Source organism: Dermacentor variabilis, chromosome 1, assembly GCF_050947875.1.
Source record: "Dermacentor variabilis isolate Ectoservices chromosome 1, ASM5094787v1, whole genome shotgun sequence".
Classification (NCBI taxonomy): Eukaryota; Metazoa; Arthropoda; class Arachnida; order Ixodida; family Ixodidae; genus Dermacentor; species Dermacentor variabilis.
The window spans coordinates 284,573,785-284,599,769 of NC_134568.1; the positions used below are offsets into that span (position 1 = coordinate 284,573,785).

The window sequence follows — 25,985 nt, forward strand, 5'->3', positions numbered from 1 at the left end:
GCCTTGCCGTTTTTGACAGGTAATTCTGGCTCCACAAAAAGAGGCCTTTTCTTTATTATTATTCTGCGTGTTTTGTTCTGCTGCCGTGAGTCGCTACAGCTGCAACTGTCGCTCTTGAACCTGGGGATCGTCGTCGTGAAAACATGTAAGAGTGCCGATGAATAATGAGAGTGATCGCACACTTCCTTTGATGTCAATTATTACATGATGTCAATTATTTTTTTTTTCGATAAGGTGGCACGAAGAACTTTTCTTTTTCACCTATTTTAAACCATGACGACGCGGCACCATAAAGACCCCTATCAATATTCCGCGCAGCAATGAACACATCAAGTGCCACCATCTTAAGTTGATTGCTGGCTTTCTACAGCATTGTTCATTGTTGAAATCACGTGAAAAGTATTTGTTATTGCCAAGTTGTTTTTTTATAGTTGTTGCTGTCCAGAACTGATATCTAAGGCTCTACACAGACATAATGCACAAGTGAAAAGCCACCTATGGTTATAAACACACACAAACACACACACACACACACACACACACACACACACACACACACACACACACACACACACACACACACATATATATATATATATATATATATATATATATATATATATATATATATATATATATATATATATATATGCATTAACATGCATTAACAATATAGTCCATCAAAGAACTCTGTGATGGCATCTCAACAGTTTTCCCACAGCGCTAGAAGTAACGCCTTATCGTACTCTTGACACAGCACCTAGCAAGCACGTTGAACAATGCCTTGAAGGATCTTTCGACATTCTCTGCGGGGCTTGTCGCCATCCGATCAATGAAAGGTCAGTCGGCACCAAGTGAAAAGGTGTAACCACACTACAGGGGAAAAGCCGAGAGAAAAACATATTTATTTCTAACAAAATAGAGTGAGGTACCGTTAGCTTATCAGCAGTGAGTAGGAAGGCCGAGAAGCTGACAGATTGTGACCACCTGGACAGCACACCATCGTTTTCTTATTCGCAGTAATAAAAGTTAGTAATTCGGAAAAATGTTAACCTCACTGTCAACCTCAATCCCTAGTGGAAGATCCCTAGTGGAAGTTCTCGCATTTGTTATCCGGCACAATATGCAGATGAGAACAGCGCGGAGGTGGGAACATTCCGGGACGATTCGTCAGTCAGGAACAACAAAAACGAAGTTACTTGGGACAAGCTTCTTCCACTAAGAGACGTGGAATGCGGCACGAAAACTCGGGTACTATCGGCGATGGCTTTCCGACATGTAGTCAAAGCATGACGCATCCCAAGGCGACGGAGGGGCGAGATAAGGTTACAGGTATGCGATCAACATACGCGCGCTTTCCACGCTCGCACTGCTGAGCTTGCGAAGGCGGCCGACGCAGGCAGGTGAGAGTCCCGCGCCAAGTTGCGCTCTGTCCCGTGGGAGGCAGCGCTCGGTCCCCTCCTGGCGGCAGGAACGGCGGTCAGAGAGTGAGAGGCGCGCGCCTACTCTCGGCGCAGCGAGCGCGGCGTTGCGGTCGTTCGGGTTCGAGGCTAGACGCGCCGGCGGTGCGAGCGCGAGTGATCGTCTGCTCGCAAATGGAAAGAGCGCCTGCGCCTCTGCACTCCGCTGGTTCCCACAGACGGTGCGCGTGCTTGGCGTAACGAGTGCCTTGGATCTCCGTGACGCCTCCGCATGCGTTGAGGATCCGCCGAGAGTTTGTGCACGCCACGAACATGCCGTTATAGCGGCGGCCGCATCTGGGCCGACTGGCAGCAATGTTAAGGATTTCACTACCGTCGCCGGCGAGAGTTGTGTCATCGAAAAGTTCATCTAGCACCTGGTCGCTCCTGTAACTGACAAGCTGCTGTTTTTGTTTCGTTGTTTTTTCTTCCGTGCCTGTCTCTTGCTTGGGACATTCAAGTGACCTGCATCAACCATGGACATCTTGCCGAGTGGAAATATCTTTCATGAGCTGCAAGCGATCCACGACACTGGTTTTTTCCCGGCCCAGCCGTCGCTGGAGGATTTCTGGCAACAGGTCAGTCAGTGTGGGCGTGCTTTCGTATAGTTGTTGTTTTTCCTAAGCGACATTGCATCAATGGTGCTACAAGCACTGACAACACGATGCATGCCGGTAATTGAAAGTTCTGGCCACCTTCTGCTCAATATTTTTTTTTTCTCCGGCATTCCGTATGTTGTCTTTGCTTTGCGCCACCTGACATGTAGTGTCGTCACGTCTGTAGAGGCAGTTTGATGTGTCGCGGGTATGCATGTTTTGCTTTGCCGAAACACTTCTCCGTTTCGGAGCTGGGAGCTTCCGTGTTTTCACCTGCTGTTCGTCTAAGAATATTAGGCGCACGGTGTGGAGGTCTGAGCAGCTGTCCCTCACCTGCCCTGGAAACGGGAAGTCTCCCCCGTCTGGTGTCGTGTTCCGCAATGCCCCGGTGTGCGGAAGGCTAGCGCGCGCCTTTGCCACCGGCCGTTTTCAAACGGGCCGCCGCCGGTGAGGCGCTATTTTCGAGCCTTTTTCCCGCGCGGCATCACGGGACCTCGCGCCGATGATCTTGCGCGCCGGCCTTGCGCTGTCTGCGGCGCTTTTTTTGTTTTTTGTTTTTTTGTTTGTTTTTGTTGCGTTTCCCTTCCTCGCTGTTATGTTGCCCAGTATTTCTAAACCCTGACCGCTGCGATTGGATCGTGAGATGAGTATGAAGCGGATGGTTCCGATTGGGGTCAGCGTTAACTGCGAATCGTGTAGAGGAGTCTTCCTTCTCATGTGCCGACTTTTGTTCTATCTCTCTCTCTCTCTCCCCGTCGTTCGCTGGCGTCCCGCCGGCGGGATCGTTGGCGCGTCGGGGCTTTCGCCGCCGCCGCCGTCGGATGTCAGTTTTTGTTCGTTGTGTTCTCGGTCTTCAAAGCTGCTCGCTGAGCCGCCCTGTCTACTCGGGCGGCTATTCTATATATATATATATATATATATATATATATATATATATATATATATATATATATATATATACACTGATACCGCACCGTTGACGATCGTCTCACTGACTCGTATCGCGAGTTTTGAACCGTGCAGTCAGATAGTTCGATTAATGTCACGGGCTGGATGGCCCTTACGTAGTGCGCATTTGATTTTAACCAGAAAGAAAATTCCACATTAATATAAACGTCATCATTTGTGCTATGTAACATTAACGTATACGTGTTCCGCTGCCCGTTCGAATTAAATCCTGCGCGTATGCACTCCGATTAAGGATGCGTTACACAGTGTATGCCTCCGTACATGTATACTGCGTATGGCCGATGAGCCATTGCGGCGTGGCATATTAATTTTTCCACGTTAAATTTGTGCACATCAAAGATGAGGACAGGTTGTCGGTTTAACCGGTAAAGATTTTTATCCGACCGATTGATGGTCTTGAATCGGTGAGTAAGGAAGCTCACGAGCTCTGCGTAAAGTGTGATCAATATAACTTCCTATTATGTTATTGCCCGCGATCCATTTGGACCGACAGTAGTTAGTCATGAAGTAAATTTCAATTACTTCACTTTCTTCCATCGATGCATGCTCTTTTGTAATGTACATGCCAAAACTATACGTTATCAGTGAAATAACAGCAATAGATCGCAGCAATGCGTGCGAAATTTACTGGCGGCAATGAGGCAGTTAAGAAAAGCAGCTCAGATTTTTTTTTTTTCCGTGCGTGGTGTGCGTGTGTTTATTCTGTGAGTAAAAAGTAGTGAAATGCGTGTGACTCATTCTACAGCAAAAGTAAGGAACCACTGTGACCTGCACTTGCGGCCCAATTTGCACTATTCGTATACGTTTAAGAATAGCATCATCACGAGAAACGAAAAAAAAAAAAAGAAAGGACGCTTGAAACGAGAGGCTCAAGATGGGCCGTCCCTTGTATTTTTGTTATCATATGTAATACCGCCGTAAGAAATTAACAGACCACGGGAACCGTGACTAAATATAATTTGATACCCGGCTTGGGCGCGACTTTCACACTGCGGCCTTACTGGACAAGTGCAGATTGCGTTCATCAACTTCAGGATGCATGCTTTGTATTGCGTGGAATTCCAGTGTTCGCGTGACCAGAGCGGTACGTAAATTTTCGCTGGCGTTCGAGCGCCTGCGTCAGCGATACGAGAAACGTCATTCCGTACGTCGGAGAAAGTTATCGAGGCCGATAGATGACAGATTGGAGTGGTTACGCATGTAGCCGCTCGCGTGGCATATGCTGCATTGGATTGCGAGTATGGAAAAATAAGAGAATTCAGAACGATGTGAGGGTGTCAAAACAGAGCAAATTTGGGTTTTTCAGGGAGATTGTGTAAAACAGAAAGGAACTATGCCGGGGAAAATGGCCGATAGAGAAGGACAATTTGCAAAGTTTCGTGCGTTGGCTTTCCCTGAATGCTCTATTTCAGCGAGAGAGAGAGAGAGAGAGAGAGAGAGAGAGAGAGAGAGAGAGAGAGAGAGAGAGAGAGAAAAGAAAAAGAAGGAAAAAAAGTTGGTCCTCGGATTACATTTCTCCACAAACACAGAACGCTTAGCAGCAAAACGCGTAGGAATACACATGGTTAGGCTTACGCGGCCTCGATCGCTTGCGTTTTTCTTTTTCACAAGTACTAATTCGGAACTATATAGTACTGCAGCTCCGCATATCTCGCGCCTGTTCATCAGAACTAGGTTGCATCTGCAACGTGAACATGAAAACGCGTACCGTGTTTCTTATCGTACTTACGTAATAAAGATTGTCTGAAAGTGTTTGTAAACAACATTCTCAGTCGACAGAAAGTGCCTCTTGGAGCTTGCCACGTTTTCAGCCAGAAAATCTTGAATCTGGTAATTGGAAAACAGGGAAAAAGTGTCGTTAGACATCCTGGATGTCCTTATGCATAAACAGATACACTCGAAACAGCAGTATTTATGAAGTAGAACATTTTCACGTTTGTGTAGTTAACCGGTGCTCTGGATGTTTTGGTTATCGTTTTTTAAGCCTGAAGGTAGGTAGCATCGGTGCTAATTAAATTTACAGGAAAAATAAACAAATTACTTTTCAACAGGCGTCGTGTTATACATGGTGTCACATCTGGCGCCGAAGTTGCGTATATATATAATACGGTTCGCTTCTGTAAATTTTATTCCACGTGATGACAATTTTAAGTCTGACGGACGACATTCAAAACATCCCAGCACTGACGGCTATTGCCGTTATTTAGGGCAAACAGCGCCTGTTACCTATAGGATAGAAACATGTGCGGATTTATAAGTGTTCCGTAGTGTTCATCGAAATGCTAAGCGACAGCCACATGGAAAATATTCCCGGCGTAATTCAGGCATGACACCGCAAATGGCGTTGGCGCTCCCATTTCACGCTGCTCGATAATGCTGTCATGACCAAAATGCGAAACACGGTGTTCAAGCGTTTGAGCTGGTCATCGCACGGAACACATTCCAGTCGGAATTACAGCGCCGTCATCGAACGTGCGTTAATATCGACGCTGCTGCGACTGAAGGCGCTGAAACGCCGAAAATACGCCGAAAGCGTGTTCCTTGTGGTTGCCACGGCGCCGCCCGGCGTCTGGGGAACGCGCACAGCGAATAGCAGTGCGGTATCCTCCTTCTCCCTTCCCTTCCGGTCGCATGCACCGTCCTCTCTCTTAGCTGCGAACTTTTGCAATACTCTTACGAAAAAAAACAACAACAACAACATGCCCCAAAGTCTAGACCGAGCGGCGGCTACAAAGTTGTTCTGTCGAGCTATATACTCGTATACAATGTGACCGACGCTGTGGCGACGCAGAGTCTAGTTACTGCTACTACTGCATCGGATCCCCAAGGTCTCCCCTGCACTGTGTACGTGCGGTTTCTCTCTCTCTCGTTTATGAAAGCGACGATTAAAAAAAAAACAATAGAAAGCAAGAGGACAGCGGACGCAGGTGAAAACAGAGTCAACTCTTTTTAGGTGCTGGCCGTACGCAACCCTGTCGGCTCATTAGATTGGTTGCCGGACAGGCAGTTTGCTCTAAGCTTAAAGTGCTAACTGCTCGTTAACTCGTTTAATGTGCTGTGAATTTCACTGTTAGCCACCAAGGGCAACTTTACTCAGCTGCGCTGAATATTTGTCTTTTTCATCGCGCTCAAAAGTTTGTAAAATATCAGAAGTGAAACTATCGTGAACACCCGAGCCGTCTTAATGCAACTCGTACTCATTCTACAAGAAAAAATCTGCTGCTTGAAGTAGCTCATTAGTGGGTAAAATGTCCGTAGCCGTTTACGATCACTAACCACTTAGTTAATACGCCAGTTCATTTCACAGCTCGTGAAGATTCGTGTAGTTTTTGTGCCATGGTGAGGGCGTGCAATTGCAGACATTATTTAATTAACTTTCTTTGTTCAATTATATATTTTAGCGCCAACTCCATTATTCGGAGCAGACCGAAAGACAAATACACACCTCTTAATATGCCGCCGCCTTCCAGGAGCTCATGGAACCGCAATTGTAAAGCGAGCAGGTTACGATGGCACTAGAGGTTTCTGTAGAAGAAATTGCGGTCTTATATATTGTGATAGCTGTTTGGTACGCAACGTCAATAATTATGTAGCGTCTCTTTAGGGACATTTGTCTTGGCAGAACGACTCTCACACAAAGTATCACGAAGTGCACTGTTATACTGCGGATAGTGATTGTCGTTTCATTTAAGTTATGAAGCGTTGTGCTCAGTACTTCTGCTCACACTTCTGCTCACAGCACTTCTGCTCCATCACCTATAGAAGCTGTTGCAGTGTCCTCAGACCCTTCTGGTATATTGTCCGTTTTCTGATGGTGGATGAATGTCAGTTCATGCGTGTTAGCAGTACGGTTTAACGCGTTATGTAAGGCAGGAAAAGGGCTTTGGGTGCACGGCCTGTGAGGCTTATACAGAAACGGCATTCGGAGGTCTTCACAACGGGAACACATTTGGCCGACAGCACAAAGTCGCAACGTTGATCGGCCTCATTTGCGATCAGCGTTCATTCAACGAATGACAGCCGTCGAGCATCTTGCGCTGCATATAATGCCCCGACCGCTTCTCTACTTGAATGGCTGAAGGAGTACTTGATACTCTGACAAGTGGAGCCATTTAGAACGCCGCAATCTGTTGTCTAGTGTAGGTGAACGCCCTCACAGGGCTCTTTATCTGTTCCACTAAATTTTTACTTATGTAGGATGGCCGCTCTCATGTACCGTCTACGTGCGGCGGTTCTCCACATGTTCCCATCAAGTGGTCCCCTAATTTGTACGCAAATTGAAATTAAGGGAAAAGAGGGGAAACAAACGAAAAAAGAATGTATATAGGGCTTTGTGCTCCTGAAACCTATAGGTTCAGGAGCTTTCGAATGTTCAACATGTTTTTGTCTATTTTAACACCAGTGGAGGCACTGTGCTCCTTGAATTTAGTTGCATGCTGGCGTAACCGTTTGGATTTGTAGTTGCGGATGGTACAAAACACCACTGATTCCATCAGTGGTGTTTCTTGTGCCGTACGTGCATCCCTTAGTCGCTACTGCCGGTGGGCCGGTGTCCTTCCGGACCAATTTAGTGAACAGAACGAGTAGCAAGAACTCCCTTCGTCTCTCTGGCGTTCATCTTCTTAGTGCAGCACAGACGGCGCCAAGCGCGCTATGTTAAAAAAAAAAGAAAAAAAACACGACCACCGTACATATCTCGTTGCGCACTACGGCGTCCGGCTGGCTAGACGGGTCGTTTCACGTCAATTACGCTATTTATCCGCTTCCTTCCTCCTTTAATTAATGTCTGCGTAACCGCATGACAAGCCGGGCCATCGCTGCCCATGCAGGCGATTCGCAGCGAAGAAAGAAAAAGGCAGTGTCAATACTTGCTTTTTATTGTGCACGGCTTTTGAGGTGAATAGCATTATTTGCTCCCAGCTGCGAACGGCTGTCTCGCATCTTTCCTTTCTGCGTGCTCTTGCTCGCTTCCTAGCGAAGTATTTGCCGTTTAGCTTCCGATGCGTTTCGGTAAGCGTCAGCTTGATGGAGTTAAAAAAGAAAATAAGGATAACAACACGCGTATTAAGTTTTCTCTGAAAGGGGATGCGACCACAGACGGGGATATACTTCGTGACTGTTTATCGGGTCCCAGGATTAGGGGAGAGTGCGTCGCTTTCCCTTAGCACGTGCAGCTGCGTCAAGAGCCGTATTAATGACTGATTTCAAAAAAAAAAAAATGTTATTACTGCTGCCGCGATTTGTCATGGAACATTTTGTTGCCGCTTTTTGGCCTCTAATTGTATTGAGGTGATCCGTGTATCAAAATGTTCATCGACACAAGCTCGACCGAAGCATTTAGTTGTAACGGGAAAGGACCAACGAGGTACAATGCATGTTGGAGCGCTAGATAGAATATGATCGGGCTGGTGTGGTTAACCACGAAGTTAAGGTGCAACAGTGCTTTGCACGGCGATAAACGGTGCTCTATTGCGAAACATAGTAAAGCGGTAAAAAGCAACGCATCTGGTATTAGACATATCAGTGAGCCTTGAAATAAGCACTTCGACGTAGAAGTTCCCCGACATAAAATGGTTGGGTGTAAACATTCCAGCAGTGGCGAACGTGCTCGCACACGGAGCCTATTTTCTTAATTTCTTATTTACAATGAAGGCATCGTGATCGCAGTACTCTACTGTAGAGGGATTCATCCTGCGAGGAAAATTTTTCTTCTGTCATGGTGTAGTTTGTTTATGAACCCACAGCCCGTTACAGTACTGAGGCCTAATAAAGAGCGTTTACGTCTTTACCTATGAGTAACTGACTATTTAATTATAACCGACGCATCATATTATGCAGACATACAAAAAAAAAAGGCGCCAACTAAAAGTAGCAGTGAATATAATTAAAGTGACTGCAGGATCCGCAAAGAGCGACTGCGTAAGAGCTTAATCTTAAAAACACAGCAGAGAAGTACTTTTTCGGTCCAAAGGCCGTGAATTTGAACTCAGCGGGAATGCGCACATATGATCGGCTGCCTGTTGCGACATCTGAGGCGCTGCCGATAGTGTTAAGTGAGTGACCTCGCGAGGTGGTTGAACAGGCATTGTTCCTCACTCTTTTTTTCTCTCTCTCCCTTTCTCTCTCTCTCTCTGTTCAGATATCTGCATGCCGCGCCATGTGGTTCATTACAAAGATTTGAAAAAAAGAAAAAGAAAGGCAGAAGAAACGCCGACCGACGAGGAACGAAAAAGACAACACAAATGGCACTCTTCTTGTGTCGGTGTTGTTTTGTTTTTTGTTTCTTTTTTTGCTGCTGTTGTTTTGGTTTCGTTTTTGTTTTTTACACCTGCATTTTCAAAAATCGTGATCTCTCCCCAACTCGCTCATCTGTCATTTTAAGGGGTTCATTACACTCACTTTCACGATTGGCGTGATCCATCGCACTTATCGTGCCACGCTCGCATTTTTACAATAGAACAACTGGGTAGTACTGTTCTTCGCATAGCTGTGGCAGAGATCAGATTTCTTTCCATATATATATATATATATATATATATATATATATATATATATATATTATGTTACCCCTGGACACGTTTCTTCGGCTGTCTGTTATGAAGGATAGTCGCCAATGGATACGTTGACTCTTCGTTATTTGTTGCTATCCTTCAGATCCTTGATGCAGCGTGCGATCGAGTTCGAACATACGAGCTACGCACCCATGTTCGAGGGCACCGAACGTTGTGGCCGCACAGCGTGTCGCGTGTAGTCGAGCACTCGCTCCGCATGTCAACGACATTCGTGACGCCTTTCTGTTGAACAAAGGGGTGGCAAATAACTCGGAGCGCCCGCAAGGTTCGAGTGCTCCATCTTCTTTTTCTTTCTTTCTTTCTTTCTTTCTTTTCAATTTTTTTGACATGCTCTTTTTACCTTTAGCGTTGCGTGACCCCGGTGGTCTCCTTGCGCTAAGTAAGCGTACTGTGCCCTCTGATGGATAGCATTCGGTATTTATCCTCTCTTGTCCCGTCTTTTGTCCGTCCGTCCCTTTGCCTGTTGCTATCGTCGGAGTGTAGTCGGTGCAGAAAGAGTCGTCGAATCGCTGAACAGCAACGCATACTTGGGGCCGGCGCCGCTTCTTCGATACGCAACTCCTGTCTGGTCTGAAAGCGCTCCGGCGACGCTCTGATCCTGTTGGGCAACGCAGCCAGACGATGTGGCGTGGCTTCCGCGTCTTTGGCCTTGTACTGCTGCAAGGATCGAAGATTTATATTCTACGTATATGCTAAACTCTGGAAGCGAAGAACCGTAGTAGTTAGTAGCTGTAGGCAACCTAATACGTGGTCACGAAAATTTCTTCCTGTAATCATCAAACTGAAAAAGAGGAGAGATATTTGCGCAAGTGATCTCATTGTATAGTTAGTGTATCGTGGGTGCGGCTTACACGCGTACACCATCTGTGCTCTGTGTGCTTTGCCTCTTAGGAAGTTATACTTCTAAGGAGCCGACAAGAAGTGCACCGCTGTATATTTGAGCTCGCACTCAACGGAAACGCGTAGTGAATTGCTGTTGCATGACGATTTCCATCCCGCTGCCGTCACGCCTAATGTCAGCTGCCTAGCCCTGCTCCTCCGCGATCAGGGATTGCGCAAACGCCTTGGCCGGGTTTTAAAACGGAAAATGGGAGGATTTGTGTGTCTCGGCCGGCGCGGGTCGTTTTCGTCCATCCCCTGGATCCCGTCGCGCTCTTTTTCGCATCTCCGCCGGGGGACGTGAATGGCGCTGCGTCTCCTTGTGCACGCTCGAGCGCTACTTCGAAAATTGCCATGGAGCCCCGACAGCGCGTTCGTAAAAAAGTGCGGGATGCGTAAGAGAGAGGGACAGGGAGTGGGAACACGCGTTTTACACCGAACGAAAAACGATGCCCAAAAGCAGGAAGGCGGAGAAATATTAGATTCGCCATGCGGAGAAGAAAAAGAAAGGTAAGAAAGGAGGTACGCATTGAACGATCCTCCCGGCCTTTTTGTGCGGCAAGCGTGTGCAGCGGTAGTGATGCTCCGCGCGCCCTCCCTCGGCTCTCTCGCTGATTAGCGGGCCCGATTGAGATACGACAGACGCATGTTTTAGCGTGGAACCCGCGCCGATGACTCTCCGCTGGCGTGCTGCTGCTGCTTTAGCGACGAGACGCTCGCACGGCCGCCGCCCGTATGTATACGCGAGCGAACAGGTGCTGCCGTCCAGGCGCTGCTGGGGGGAGGCAGCACGGAAAGGACAAGAGGTGCGGGAGGTAAAAGAAAGAAAGAAAGAGCGAAAACAGAGCGGACCGAAGACCATGACATAATTTATTTACTTAGCTCAGCGTATGGCTTGTCTGGCACGGGTTGCCGCTGCCCCCCCCCCCCCTTCGCCCGCTCACCCCTTTCCTTCTAAAAGGGTTCGCCAAGCAGCCACTTTTAGGCGCGCCACGGTTAAATGGAGCGCAGGCGGCGGATGGCCGGCAGCTGACGAGCTCTGCTGCTTGCTGCCTTTCCTGCCTCTCATCGTCGTGATCGGGCGGCCAGGATCATACACCTGCTTGCTTCCACGAGTGCGCCGGAAACGCTGCAGCAGCTCCTTCGGTTTGCCATACGCTCATTTGTTATGCTACGGCCTGAAAGCGTAATGCACGCGACTGCGCCCGCGTGTAGCTTTAAAGTGCTTTTATCTATAACCTATGAGTGTGTTCCGTGCCAGCCTTTGCGCGGCTCTAAACACGCATGCACAACCAAAGTTGTGTTCGTTGCCTCGGGCACTATTATTTTATCATATAGTACGGCATCGTGACGGCTCCCGCTGTCCTGGAGAATGAAATGGATCGTTACGATACACGACCCCAAGCACCCGTGGGAGAAGGCTGCTTCAATTTTAACGTGTAGCGCCGAATCGTCAAGAAGCAGACGGCTCGAGGCAGCAGAGCGGACAGGTCATCCTAGCTCTCACGGCTGTAATGCGACTTGGAGGGAGGACGGAACTGTCTGTACCACTCGTGGCTTTGAACAACTGAAGAAAGAGAGAAAAGCAAGACAAGTGGCGTGTTTTCTTCCCTTCGCTTCTTTTTATTTATATGTGCGTGTTCGGCGGGGGGGGCTATCATAAAGGCCTCTTCATCAAGTCGGCTTTTTGTTCTTTTTGGATCGGTGATTAGTGCCTGCCTCGCGTGCTTCGGGACATACACGTAAGCAAGATTGCGGCGGGCTCATCTTCTGCGGCTCGCTGAGCCGCCCCCCTCGGATTTGTTGCCGTTTTTAGTTTTATCGATCCCGTCGAGATTGAGCGGATCAGGCGGTGCAGGTGTCTCGCGAAGCGATTAAGCCCACGTAAGAACAAGCAAGAAAGGGGAGGCGGGGGGGGCTGTATTAGAAACAAAGTAAGAAAGGAAAAAAAAAACAAGAAGACGATGAGCCTCGGTTCTCCTCCGCCGAGAAAACAGGTTTTCCCGGCGGGAAAGTTTGATTACGCGGCCGCGCAATTCGCAAGCCGTGGCGCCCGCAGTAGCAAAGCCGCAACGGGGGGTTCCGCCAAGGAGCAACAGTGCCTACACACGTGCGATCAGGGACGCCACCCCTCGTTTCCAGCCCGCGGAGCGAGGGCAGCCAGCAATGCTTGAAACAATGCGACAGCGTGGCCAACGCGCGCGTCTGGTCCGGCGGGGCAAGGCGCGCTCTGTCGCCTCGCTTCCGCGTGCGTCTTTTCACGCGCCGTCCCGCGGGGTCCAGCATTCGCCGAGACCTCCGATTTTTTTGTTTTTTTGTTTTTTTGCCTTGCCATGCCTATCTGGACTGTCCACCGCTGTAAATAACATGCAGGGGAAAAACAAAAATAAGGAACCGCCCCTTCGGGCAGAAAGAAGACGCGCCGCTGCCTTTCAACTGCACTTGCCCTGGGCTTTCCAAGTCACCTTTTTTTTTTTTTATCTTTCCCGCATTCCAAGCCAGCGATAGGTGAACAGAATGTGTTATGTGGCGGTCCTGAGGCGCGTACTTCTAGACAACGGGGCCGCAGGAGAGAGGCGCCGCCGATTGCATGCTGCGATGGTTGTCACGGGTAATTGGATCACGTACCCGTCTCAACTGGGCCCTTTTCTCTACGGACCGAGTGCTTGTGACGCGGTTGTTCCTTGGCTGTGCCATCGGCAGCGTCGGAGCCCGTCGATCTTGGGATCCTCTTCTTCCTCGTCTGCACCCTCGAGTTGGACCGACGGTCTCGCGTTGTCCTGATCAGCCGTGCGCGAACGTTCACGCAGGCAGCTTACTATCGCTATAGCTGTTGGCGGAAACTTTCTTCATATAATCCCATGCTCTCAACCTCTAGAAGCTTTATACACGTTCTTTATTTTTTTCTTCTTTTCTCGTCAGCTACAGTGGTTACAATATATTACGCTCCGATTTGTTATTGAAAGCAGGGCGCGTAGTTACGTTCCATTTGACGCAGCAGTAACGCCATTTAAACATTGAGTGATGATTAACGAAACATGCGCGAGGTTTCTGTGTGCTTACTCTGTGATTTTTGCGCGCCTACTCTGCGATATCTGTGCGGTTCTGCTGTGAAACAATGGAAGCGCACACTATCAAGGGTGCGGCTTCGCATTTATTTTGACCCCGTAAGCGCAAGTTTGGATCTAGATCTGTGGCATTTGTACCAGAACATGTATGTTCAACATGTATGTTTGGCGTGCACTTGGCGTTTTAGAGCGCCGCCTGTTTAACGATTTCGCATCACTGCTAACCGTGCAGAGACTGACACTGGCAGCCCTATTGCCCACTCTTCTGGGGCGTAATATATTAGAGCCGCAATTTATTGCCCTCTATACCGAGAAAGGCCACAAACTGCGCGTTCCCTCGGGGAAAACGAAAGCTCTCGAGGAAAAAATAAAAACAAAGTAAAAAAAAAGCTTCCTCCAGAAGAGCTTCATTTGCGGAGGCCCTTAGTTCGCTTAGAGGCCCCTGTTAAAAAGCTACCGACAAAAGCAACAATGCCGAGGTGCTCGCTAGTGTCAAGAGGGCAGGAACATCTACAGCGGGAGACCCGAGTGAAACCGCAGCTCTGTTTGCGGAGGACTCGAGTCCGCCTGACGAACACCGCGGTCGTGTGTTGTATAGGTTCTTTGTCGCTGCCCTCTCCCGTCGCTGAAGGGAGAAAGCGCCTATACTCAGTGACTGTTAAGCGCGCATCTTTGTTCCATCTCCACTTTCTCACGCGCACTTTCTTCCCTTGCTTTTCTCTGACAGTTGGATTTTTTTTTCCTATTTTGTCGCTTGGCGCAAAAGCTAGTTGGATAAGCGTGTGCTAGAAAATATTAGTTTTCTTTCGAAACCACAGAGAATGGCTGCAGGGAGAGCAAACAACTCTCGTTTGTTGGCTGTCAGGAGGCCCCCTCGGCGCAATATAAACGCAGGCGTCTATGAAAGTTGTTATTGCTCAGTTAGCAAAGCTGCCGTTTTAAGGAAGCGCCACCGCGCCTCGTGCAAGTCCTACGTCACTGAATACAGCCGGCCGCCGCCTGCACCTGGCGGGTTCTTCCGCACGCGCGCTGGCTCACGCGAGCAATGCACATCCGCCTTCGTTGCCGCACTTGACGATGTCACCGCCGTTATAGTTATCTCCCATTAGATTGGGCTTTCTTTCGTTTATATATATATATATATATATATATATATATATATATATATATATATATATATATATATATATTTCTGCAGCCTTTGGATAGCGAGCGTTTCCGCCTTATCTTACCACGGCAGGTGCGCATCTCAAAAATAAACTACGAAATGATATATCCGCGGTAGTGATGAGGCTGGATACGTAAGGTTGAGCTGTTTCCAGTAGAGACCGCGTCTCTGTGATTATTATTCACAGCGCAGCCTCTTGGAGGCGGATCAAGTTTCTACAGTGCCATATGTACTAAACCCCTTATTTCTATATGATCAGATTGCCTTTGGTCTTTGATTTCGTTCGTGAAAAAGGTTCCAAAACTGAAACGTGCATGTCACTCAAGTTGCTGCTAGTTGTGGAGTAACGCTGTCGGGGAGAGGGAAAGGGGAACCGGCCGGAAAAATAAAGGCGCGCTGTGCTCGCTCTTCCACAAGCACGGCGCCGAAAAGCGGTCGGCCCGGCTTCGATCAGCGGCCAACTCTTCGTGCGGGAGGATCAATTAAGGATGTGCGGTCGTCATTAGCGGACTCGAGCCGGAAGGGCGACCGCAGCTGCTGCCTGAGCTGTCAGCGCGGGCCCTCCCATGTGCTGCAGCTGCGGCGCCGTGCGCGCTGGCAGCTGGCGTTTGCGGCTCGCGCGAGCTCCCACAGGGGGGGGGCACGCGCTGGAGGAACCGCCCGAGGTTGATGCAAAGGCGCGCGCGCCACCGAAGATGTAGCAGCTCCGACTCGGCGGATCTCACCGGCGCCGATGTGCCGGTATTTCGACACTGTGCACGGCACGGGCGGGGGACTCGGATCCCGTCGCCCGTACCGAGTCGCGGCGGCTGACGCCACTTCCGCCGCAGACGTGCACCGTGCACGCGCACCGGTACGGAACGGCGTCGCCAGTCCTGTCCGCCTTGCGCAAGCCCTCGCATGATCGAAGAAGCGCTTAGCCGCTCGCTGGCATTCCGTAAGGCCCCTTGCATGGGGCTTCGTTCCACTGCCGAGGAATGCGGCGTGTGGAGGAGCGCGCGCGCAGTACACGCGTGGTGGCACCGCGGTCCAGCAATCAAGCTGTCGAGTTGGATGGCGCATTCGCGCGTTGCCGCGTCTCGGCTTTTTATGTCTTATATTGCACGCAGACCGAAACGGATTGAAATCGAGAGGCCGCGTAGAAATGAGTGCGGAAACGGGTCGGCCGTAAATTTTCAGCGTTGCAAGCTCCCGAGGCGTGTGCAGCGTAGACTGTGTGTTTTTCGTCTACAGGGCATTGCAAAGACGTGCCATGTATAGGCGCTTCGTTTCTCTCTCTCTTTTTTTTTATTGTTTTCTTTTTCTTCCAGGCGTGCGCTGCATGTCGTCGGGCATCGCCATTTTTAACTATATCCCAGAGAAGAGCGTGTTCTAGTTATGGTTGTATATGAACACAAAGTAACAGAACGTCTACCACAACCAGAGAGCGATACGTATATCATGCAGTGGACATAAAACATTTACTGCCGGCTGCATATAACGGTGCCGTCTTGTATTGCAGGCAGAAGTTTGGTACTTAAAGCACTCTCGACGGGAACTTGCTCGCTGCCTCTAACCACTTGCTTTATTTTTATTTTTTCTTCCCTGTCCGTGGCGCTCATGTTGACCGACGCCTTTACGCGAAAAGGGGAAGAATTTACTCTTGTTTTGTTATATCTGTCGACAGCACTGCTTTTGTACCGCGTGTGGGGACTGAAAAGTATACATTTTACAACCGCTGTGTATTCTTCTGTTCCAACTCTTAGCCCTACTTTAATGTTTTGCTCATGCGATTTCAGTGAGCAGCTTTAGTTGGAGGTCAGCCCTTTTCTGTCATTTTACGCATCCCGTGTTGCTACATCTCGTCTGAAGCGTCAGCTTTCTGTCTCGTTGTCGTATGTGCGGAAGTCTTTCGTTTTCTTGAGGACCGCTTGCCTAAGCGTTTCTGGTTTGTTTCCAATTTCTCACGTATACGACAAGCGGCAGCCGGCGCCGCGAAATTCCGTTGAAGGCTTGCTTTTTCATGTAGCTGATACGAAGGCAGTCCGGCTGCGTCGGGTCGTTCTCACGTTTGCACATTCAATGTGAACGTTGAATGTGCAAGCGCGAGATACACGTGTGCAATGTGTGTACTGTACGGATTGTGCAGTGAATTTCGCAGCATGCAGTTTATGTGCATTGAAGATGTATGTATGTTACAGACAGCCGCACATATACAATCAGCTTGCATTGCGTTTAGAGCGAGAGACGTCGCCGAAACTTTCGTGCATGTTAAGAAGGCGGCAGAAGTTCAGAAGGGCTGGTGTCTCCCAGATTTGGACGTTGCACGTACCGGTGCCGACAAATAGAGAGTTTTAAAGCTACATTGCGTTATGTTTATAGCATTCCAACTAGCTATACTGAGTACGCGTGGAGACACCGGAGGGGTATAAATAGGACGGCACTAGATTCTCAGCTAACTGGGCCAATTAATCGATTGGCTAAAGTGAAACTTTTTGCACGGAGTGCAAGGCGAAATCGCTAGTTTCATGTGAACGAAACACGGTAAGTAGCGTTCCTTTTATTATTTGAACTGGTAATTTACTGGAAGTGCTCGGCTTGGACGCGCAGTCTATAAGCGTATATCTGGGACCAGACCCTCCGCGGTGGCTCCGGACGTGGCTGTGGTGTTGCGCTACTGAGCACGAGGTCGCGGGTTCGACTTCCCGCCGCGGTGGCTTGATTCCGATGGGGGCTAGAATGCAAAAACACTCGTGTGCAGTGCACTGGGCGCACGTTAAAGAACCCCCATGGTGGTTTAAATTAATCTAGAATTCCCTACTTCGGCGTACCTTTATAGTCATAATCATAAATAATTTTCAAAATGTCAGTCGAAATGCATTGGTGTTCCAGTTACTTTTGTGCTTTTTGGTGTTCCAGTTACTTTTGTGCTTCAATGCATAAAACAACAGCTTCGTAAAAAAGTAACTGGAACACCAATTCATTTCGACGGACACTTTGAAATTTAATATCTCGGAACTGGTGCTGTCCAGAGAATTCGTTCCAAGTGGATACGCCATGCGAACTCGGCGGCTATAATTCGTAGATTGAAATATGTGGCGCTAAGTCATTAATTAGAAGGTTAATTAGCGTGATTATGCTAATCATTCAATTGAACATTTTGATTTCTCGTAGGAGCAATGGCCGCCTCATCGAGTAATTTAGATCAAGGGCTAGAATTGTGCTATCTGCCATAGGCATGCAATCTTTAAAAAAGAATTGGTGCAGCTAAAAAAAAAAAAAAACCACATGTACTACAATTCACGCCTTTTGTGAGAGAGTGTTTTGCCTTTTGTCAACGAGTCTAGTAGAGAGGCACTGTGAAGTTGCCGCACGTTTGGAACGCTTCAGTTATGTTCTTTTTTTTTTTTCCTGCGGTATGTCACATGTATGTATACGTGCGAACTTTAGCGCTCTCGAAAGCTCTGCGTGCACGGAGCTTTCTCGCGGCTGCCGATCTCTTGACGCGGGGCCTGCGGGCTCGAGCCTCGGCGGCCATATTTCGGAGAGGCAGCGGAGTATACAAACACGCGTGCGCATCCCGAGTCTCCGCGAGGCGCTTTTTATAAAGTGAACCGGCGATCTAAATTAAGCCCCTCGTACGGGGGCCCCCTTCCGATACATTCGTTGTCAACCCCGAGGATGTCTTTGCCCTGCAAGAGCGGCGCTCCGTGGCACGGCGTGTGTCCGGGCCTCGCTCTGGGCGCGACACGCGTCGCATCAATTGCGCTCTAAAAGCGGCTCTGCGCTTCTCGACGATGTGCGCGCACGTGCATCGGCCGCGGGTAATTGCCAGGGAGTCGGTCACCGGCGAGGCCGTATCGACCCGCGACAATGCGCGCCGTCGTCCGAAATGACTCAGGGAGCGCGCCCCGGAATCGGCTGAGTCGCCGCGGCCGGCCGGATGCTTCCTGCCGGACGCGGCTGACTCAGCCGATGCTGCCGGAACACGCTTTATTTGCGCCACGAAGCTTCCCGCTGCTTCCGGGCGGCCAGATCGTCCGCGAAGGCGCTGTTATTGCTCGCGCCGCGGGCTCGTGCGCCCGGTTCGTCACGCTTCCCCGTCTTTCGTATTTCTGATCTAACCGTTCCTTACGTTGCCTCGCTTGTTGCTGCCGTACTCCCTTTTTTGCTGTTTTGCTCGGTGTTGGAAAGTCGGCTCATAAATTCGAGTGGATGTCGCCACCTGCCTCTCGAAGCCAGGGAATGCTCCCCAGCTGCCGCCTGCCTTTTCCTCATCTTGCTCGCGCGCGCCCCGTTCTTCGCTGCCAGTCGGCCAGGCAGTTTGATTGCAAACCGCCGCGGGCGAACCACACCCGGTCGGCTTCGAACGCGTCTCCCGGTTAAAGGACCCGCGAATCTTGTAAAGACAAAAAAAAAACGCTCTCCCGGGAGTAAAACATGTCGAGTAAGGAATGAGGAAATTCGAGGCGGTATACAGAAAGTAAAAAGAAAGTACGCCGGCCGTCCTGCACGGCTTGGAACGCAGTGCAGCGCGATGGAAGCTAATCCGTTTCCCAATAGCGAGCTCGAGAAGTCCGTTAATTGGGTTTCGTCGAAGCGAAACGCGGCAGGCCTCGTGCTACAAGTTCCCCGTTAGGTTTCAGGCATCGACGCTTGCTTGGCGCGCTCTGAAGCTGTAAGCCATCACGCTTCGTCTGCCGATCCCTGTCCCGCTACCTGTTACTGACGCTGTATGCTTGACTTTCCCCTCCCCAGCGCAGAACTTAATCAAGCTGCGCGTATTGTCGTGACGCCATGTTTTGCTCATGAACGTCAGGCCCGTTGATCAGAAAGACATTAGACATTATTTATTTCATCATAAATTTGTACATCAATATAAGCAAACAACTGTTGGGCCCATAGCCAAGGCTAGTGTGGGCCCATGTGGTATACATGCGTTTGTGCTGCGGCGATCAGGACAGTGATGAACAAATGCGTATTGATTATACATAATTGTACAGGATGAGAAACAAGAGGAAAAAAAACATACATCGGTGCAACAATAGAATAGTACTACTGAAAAAATATCACCACAAAGACAAAGCAACATTCCTAACTAATTTTTGAGAGATATAATCTTTTTATGGAAAATAAAAAGTTACTGGCACTCTTCACTTCTATTGGTAAGGCGTTCCATATCTTTGTACCATGATACTGAATTAGTCTTTGACCGTATGTGTTTCTGGTAACTGGTAAATTGAAATTTATCTTAGTGGCGTGTCTAGTATTTCGTGTAGGAATCACAAATATACTAAACGACAATGAGTGATTGCCACATATTATGTTATTCACTAAAATAGCAACTTTCATTTCGGAGGATAGGATTTCGTTGTTTTTAACCTGTCAGTGAAGTTGCACATTTTTTCTCTATATTTCTCGACTCATTTCCGTTTAATTTATGTCGCACGCTTTCATCTCACAACGGCTCACAGTGTCCTTCCTGTGTATATATAGTTGACAAACAACACCGGTGATGGTCGAAGCTCTTCCTTTGTAATTGTGGTGGTGGTGGTGGATCGTGTTGTTGTAGCAGGCGGGGTTATATGGCCTGGTATACATGGCCGGGAGTTGTTCCGCTTCCTACGAGTTGAGATCGGGGGTGCGTCACCAGGCGTCGATGAGCCCCGTGTCTCGCCGGAGGGCAATCAGCAGTCGTTGCACTCTCTTCCTGAGTGCCAGCGGCGTCTACTGTCGGGACAAACGGCGACATCAAAATATGTGACAGATTTATTCGCCGATTATATCACGCAGGTCCTCGCTGCGCTGGTCTCTTGCACTGGCGGCCGAGTATACATATAATTGGCGCTAGTGCACAGATTTAGTGTAGCCTCTAATCTGCCTGACGACGGAGGTTGTTGTGTTAGAGTTGTGGCACAAATGCCCTACAATTCTGTTAAGCCGTTTTGTATGCGTCACTCGCGCAGATTGCGTTCGAATCGTTCCATGCAAACATACGTATGTCCACAGGGACGGACAGTTTACATACGCTGGGTCGTCTATGGGTAGTGCTCTATACCGTTTTCATACTTTTCAAGGAAATATTTGGGTCATTTGGGAGGCCCTGTGCCTGGCCTGTCTCTTCAGGTTGCAGCATAGTCTGGCGAGAGGACTTGCGTTTGGTTAATCGCGTCGCGTGTGTGTGGCATTCAAAAAATGCAAAAATCTATCAGGCACTCTATAAGACGTGCTCTTGAGTCACTCCGCGTCCGCTGACAGGCAAAACATTGTTGCTTACTTTTACATGTTCAACACGTTTTCAGGCCGCTGTCTGTCCGAGAACGTTAACGGTAGGTTTGGCATGGCGTCTTAGACTTCCAGTAAAATCCAATGAGTTCCTTCGGGCTACACGCGTTGCTGGCGACGCGCAGCATCTGCGTGAGATTCCGGGAAAGCCTCTTTAATTTGAATGACAACGAGTGAACCACCCGCGTCCTTTCTTCGCGCAGGCACTGAGGCCACCACTTGTCTCACAGAAGAATATTCTACTGATTTGACGGATTGACCTAAAGAAAGGACTTGAACGATGCAAGCTACGTCTATAGCAGAATATGCTGCAAGCATGGAACGTTCTCGCGCTATTTTACAGACACCAATGTGCGCACAGAATAAAAGGCACCTTTGTCATAACCACTGGGGCTCCCGGTTGCGCACTCGGCTGCACTCGTCGTGCGTCTGCCGGAGTAGCAAAACCACATTTACAAAGTTGGTCATGTCCGCTGGGATGCCACGACAACCGTTTTTTTTTTTTTTCCAGCAACATCACTGTTGTAGTTAGCCAAGGACCACGAGCAAACTGACTTGCCGGACTTTCCGACACTGCTCGTCGTGGTGTCTGTGGCTCCTACCTGAAATGTAGAGACGTGTCGTTCGAGCACTTCTTGTGGTGCACCGAGAACTGTCCCCTGGGCGCGTGGTCCCCGCGCACTGCTAGAACAATTAGCTCAGTGCGCGACGAGCACGCGGCGACGGCGCAACAGCTCCTGGCAGTCGACCGGCGCGCCGAACAAAGCGCCGCCGTCTTTTGTCTGATTGCTCCAGCGTCCGGAGACAGACGTCGAGGCGGCCCGAGTCATTGACTCCGGAGGGAGATCGAAGGGAGGGGGAGCCCTTCGCTGATTCACTGGGCCTGCCAATGGCGTGCTTGCTGCTTTTTTTTTTCTCCTTTCTTCCTCTTCCGATCTCCTTTGGGTCTACCAAGTTTAGTGAGCCGAGTTTCTTTCCGCGTTTTTCTTTGCGCCTCTGTTCGGACCTTCGCCTGCAGCGTTGTTGTTCTTGCGACGGAACTCTTGGTGCAGGCCCGGTGAGCAAGGGGAAGAGCGACACAGTTGGCCGACCGTCTTGTCTGGGAAACCGGTATCGTCGGCTTGAGTATCGCTGCGCGGCCGTCGATAATTCGATACGAGTCCTCGCGCACACGCGCAAAAGAAGGCTGTGCCCGGCGCTGCGCGGTGTGGCGCTCCGGGCTGTTTGTCCGTTCTTGGCTGAAAGCGAGCGTCTTGGCCCGAGCGGACGGCCCCGTGTTGTCTTTGGCGCGCACCTCGTCTTTGTTTACCCGCCTTTTTATTTGACTCGCTCGTGGTGGACGTGTAGAAGATGAGCGAAAGAATATATATAGAGAGAAAAAAGGTCGTGGAGATTAAAGGGGCAGCAGGGGTTTGCAAAGCTAGCAGTGAAAAATGTAAATGAGCTCTCGCGGAGTAAGGAGTTTACAGCGTGAGCCGAAGGGTGGTGTCAAGGGGTGGTCACTTGCTGAACGTACTACGTCATTTTGTTGCGTAATGAGTACCTCCAGGGAAGGAACGCAAACTGCTGCAACTCGCTGCTATACCACCCACTATAGGATGGGCACATCTGTGAACCGACGTGAGTCCTGTGCGCTGGTCATGCTTACTTAGCGATACTTTTCTTTATTCTTAGGCGTAATTTCGATTTTCATTTCCTCTCCCGACTCAGGATCGTTGCATCAAAGATAAGCGCTGCCAGCCTTACAAGAGAAAGCAGAGCGTTGAAGGAACACCAGAGGAGAAATTGTTTTCTATATTTGTAGAGAACGCTTCTGGAATGCCGAATAAGTTGTCTCTACGGAGAGTGCGTGAAAGATTGGCGTGCCGGAAAATGACGTACATACAAAATACGTGCGGTGACGCCACCCTGAAACTGCTGCAAAAGCTCCCGGCCCCTGACCTCGCAGATTTTGACTTCTGGACAACGATAAGCAGACGATCGCATTTCGTCCGAAAATAAACGAAATATTTACCTGACGAAATGTTTATACTTTTGCAGCACAGTGAAGGCTCAGAAACGCGAAAATAATTTGAAATCAATGACGTCTCCCTGACGTCGTTGCAACTGCAGTAGGGTGGAATATTCGTAAGAGCAATTTCTGACACTTCTCTCACAAGAAAACGCCCTTTCCCGCGAAAAAGAGCAGAGACAAATCCCATAACTAACCTATCGTTTCCATTTAGCACCCCCTTTTAACCCCGATTGATTGATTGATTCGCGGTCCTAATGCAACACTGTGGCTATAGTCGGGCACAACTTAAGTCTGCAGTGAAGCGGCCGCCCACGCTTTCATAACCGCCAGCCACTGGTCCTCCACGAGGCTGCAAGTAGTTCGTACTTCACACTTTCCCTGTTACCTAAATAAGGCGGTAACCACAAAAATAAATTGATAAGTGCGTAATTTTATACGTTTTCGCTCGTCTATTGCACTGAACCGGCGAAATCCTAATTCTTTACTGAACTGAAATAAAGCGCCTGCTTCGCTGCAACATATTGTCAAGTTTCACTTCAGTTGGCAGCGAAGTTTCATGAGTAAAACTGGCTCAGTAGGGAAACGAAGTCTGCCGTGGACTTTTGAAGAGTGAAATACTCAGACTCCATACACTTTGTCCATGTTTGTTGCTCACCTCATCGCTTTCGCCGATGAGAAAAAAAACTCAAGAACCGCAGTCGCTCCACAGGTATCAAGTACGACGCCATTTTGAAAAGGTTGCATGACGACGATTGTGTGTGCTGCTGTGATTGGATTGCGGAGTAACACAATCCCGCGCGGTCCGTGTGCCTTGGTTGCCAACTTATGTTTTTTTTGTAATTTATTCATTTTATTTGTGTCCTACTATAGGAGCTAGAGCCGCCGTTTAGTGGCCCAGTTCAATTTCGACCGCGTCGGGTTTTTTGTAACGTGCACTTAAGCACACCAGCGTTTTGCAATTTCACCTCCATCGAAATGCAACCACGAACCCGCGACCTCGTGCTCAGAAGCGCAGCGCCAAAGCGACCGAGCCAGCGCGGCGGGTGGCTTTACGCGGACGCTGCCTTGACGGCGCTTGCTCAACAAAAAGCATTTTCCTGTTGGCTCTGGCACAATGGCTCTATTACGCGGCCCCAAAGCGTCTGACAGTTAACATGTCGGCGCTTCTCTAGCTAACCAAGCAAGCTCTTGCTGATGAAAGGCCAGTGTGTACTCGCCTTTTGTACTCTTCCCGTGTGCTGCACTGAGGGCAACGCGCGCACCATCTCTCGTGCTCACGCGCGTACAGATCGCTGTTAGCTGGCAGGTTCGCTTCTTTCGCCGAGCAAGTCGCGGCTTTTGTGCAGAAACCCAATAAACGGCATCGATAACAGACTGCAAAGCCTGATGGCGCTCTGCTGTGAAGGAGGTGACCGTCCAAGAATGCCCCATTGTGGGAGGGCCAGCTGTGTCCGCAGTGCGGCGCCCGCTGAAATGCGCAGTGCCGCCAGTGAGAAGAAAGTTGTGCCTTTGTCGGGCAGCGCTTATCAGGCGGCTCGTGTTCCACTGCGCACCGCCGGGCTAGTTTCGCAACGTGGGCCGACATGCAATTCGCCGGGATGTCATGCGGACGTGAGAACCAAGGCTGATGGAAATACGAGGAACCTCGCAAAGGCTTTGATGCGGCACTGTACAGTGAGCACTATGTGCAGGGTTTGCGGGACGTTCATTGTGCAAGAGGCGGCGAATTAAGCGTCGCGTCCCTTCGGAGTTTGGACTACGTGTGCAGGATGTTTCTGCTTTAATAAAGCGGTCGTGCTGTCTCGCTTCGCATCTAATGGCCGTGTGACCCATTCTCGGAAAAGCGATGCGTTCTTTTGCGGCGGAACATGAAACAGTCGTGTTAATGACGTTCCGGTAACCGAGTCACCCAGAATTTTATTTTTAAGGCGTGCGCTGTATATCAGATTACAACAACAAGGATGTTTTTATGCTGTTGTAAATTACACCCTTACATCCATTGAAAAGGATGTTGTGTAAGCAGAAACGCATCTATTAACGATGTCATTTACAACACTACACTTCTAACGTCGGATTTTCAAGGGTGTAATTGCAATAGTACGTCGACCTTCGGCAAGGAATTTCTTTCTTGAGCGAGAATGTCATTCTACTTACAACGAATATGTCTTGTAAATTTATTTCTGATTAGTTACTAAGTGAACAATATCGCAGCAAAAATTTCGCCCATACGTGTCAACGCCGCTGCGCCAACTTATCACGATAATTACCACAGTAACGTTAAATACCACTGCTTTGTAATACCTACGGTAACGGCACTGATAGCATGCACATATACAAGCAGCAGCAGGATGACTATTGCAAAAAAATTTCCGCGACATTTATAGCGGTACTGTGGGAGGGCAATCGGTAGTAACGGGGGACGCCTCTGTTTTGCATAAATATGGAGTGACCTGCGCGAATTTGCGAAATGAATTATGTATGGTTTTGTGTGCTTGTGAGCAACATGTAATTGTTAATTTAGCATTATTTAAAGAATGTAAAATTACCGCGCGCCCCTGTTTCGCATGTGTGTTGGGCTGCTGAGCACGAGGTCGCGGGATCGAATCCCGGTCACGGCGGCCGCATTTCGATGGGGGCGAAATGCGAAAACACCCGTGTACTTAGATTCAGATGCACGTTAAAGAACCCCAGGTGGTCAAAATTTCCGGAGTCCCCCATGACCTACGGCGTGCCTCATAATCAGAAAGTGGTTTTGGCACTTAAAACCCCATAATTTAATTAATTTAATTTTGCATGTGTTCTTTCGTGCCCGGAAAAAGACTCTTATGTAACACGCATTGAGCAACAGAAAGCTGTATCTGGAGTGTTTCATGTCGCTCTACAATTATCTCATTGACACTTTACTTCTAAGTATAATATTTGAGAAGATTATTAATTAATTAAGACTAATTATGCAATTACGCGCTATGCAATATATACTCTTATCTCCAAGCGG

General features: G+C 49.0%; 1 protein-coding gene across 1 annotated transcript in view; it reads left to right on the plus strand.

Annotated features, from left to right (window-relative positions):
• Positions 1-1,530: 1,530 nt before the first annotated feature.
• The window catches only part of LOC142566376 (Krueppel-like factor 6), a 398,794-nt gene continuing 374,339 nt past the window's right edge, over positions 1,531-25,985 (plus strand). Inside the window, exon 1 of the mRNA XM_075677331.1 lies at positions 1,531-2,038. Coding sequence (XP_075533446.1) covers positions 1,937-2,038 — 102 coding nt within the window. The 5' untranslated portion in view covers positions 1,531-1,936. The remainder of the gene's footprint in view (positions 2,039-25,985) is intronic.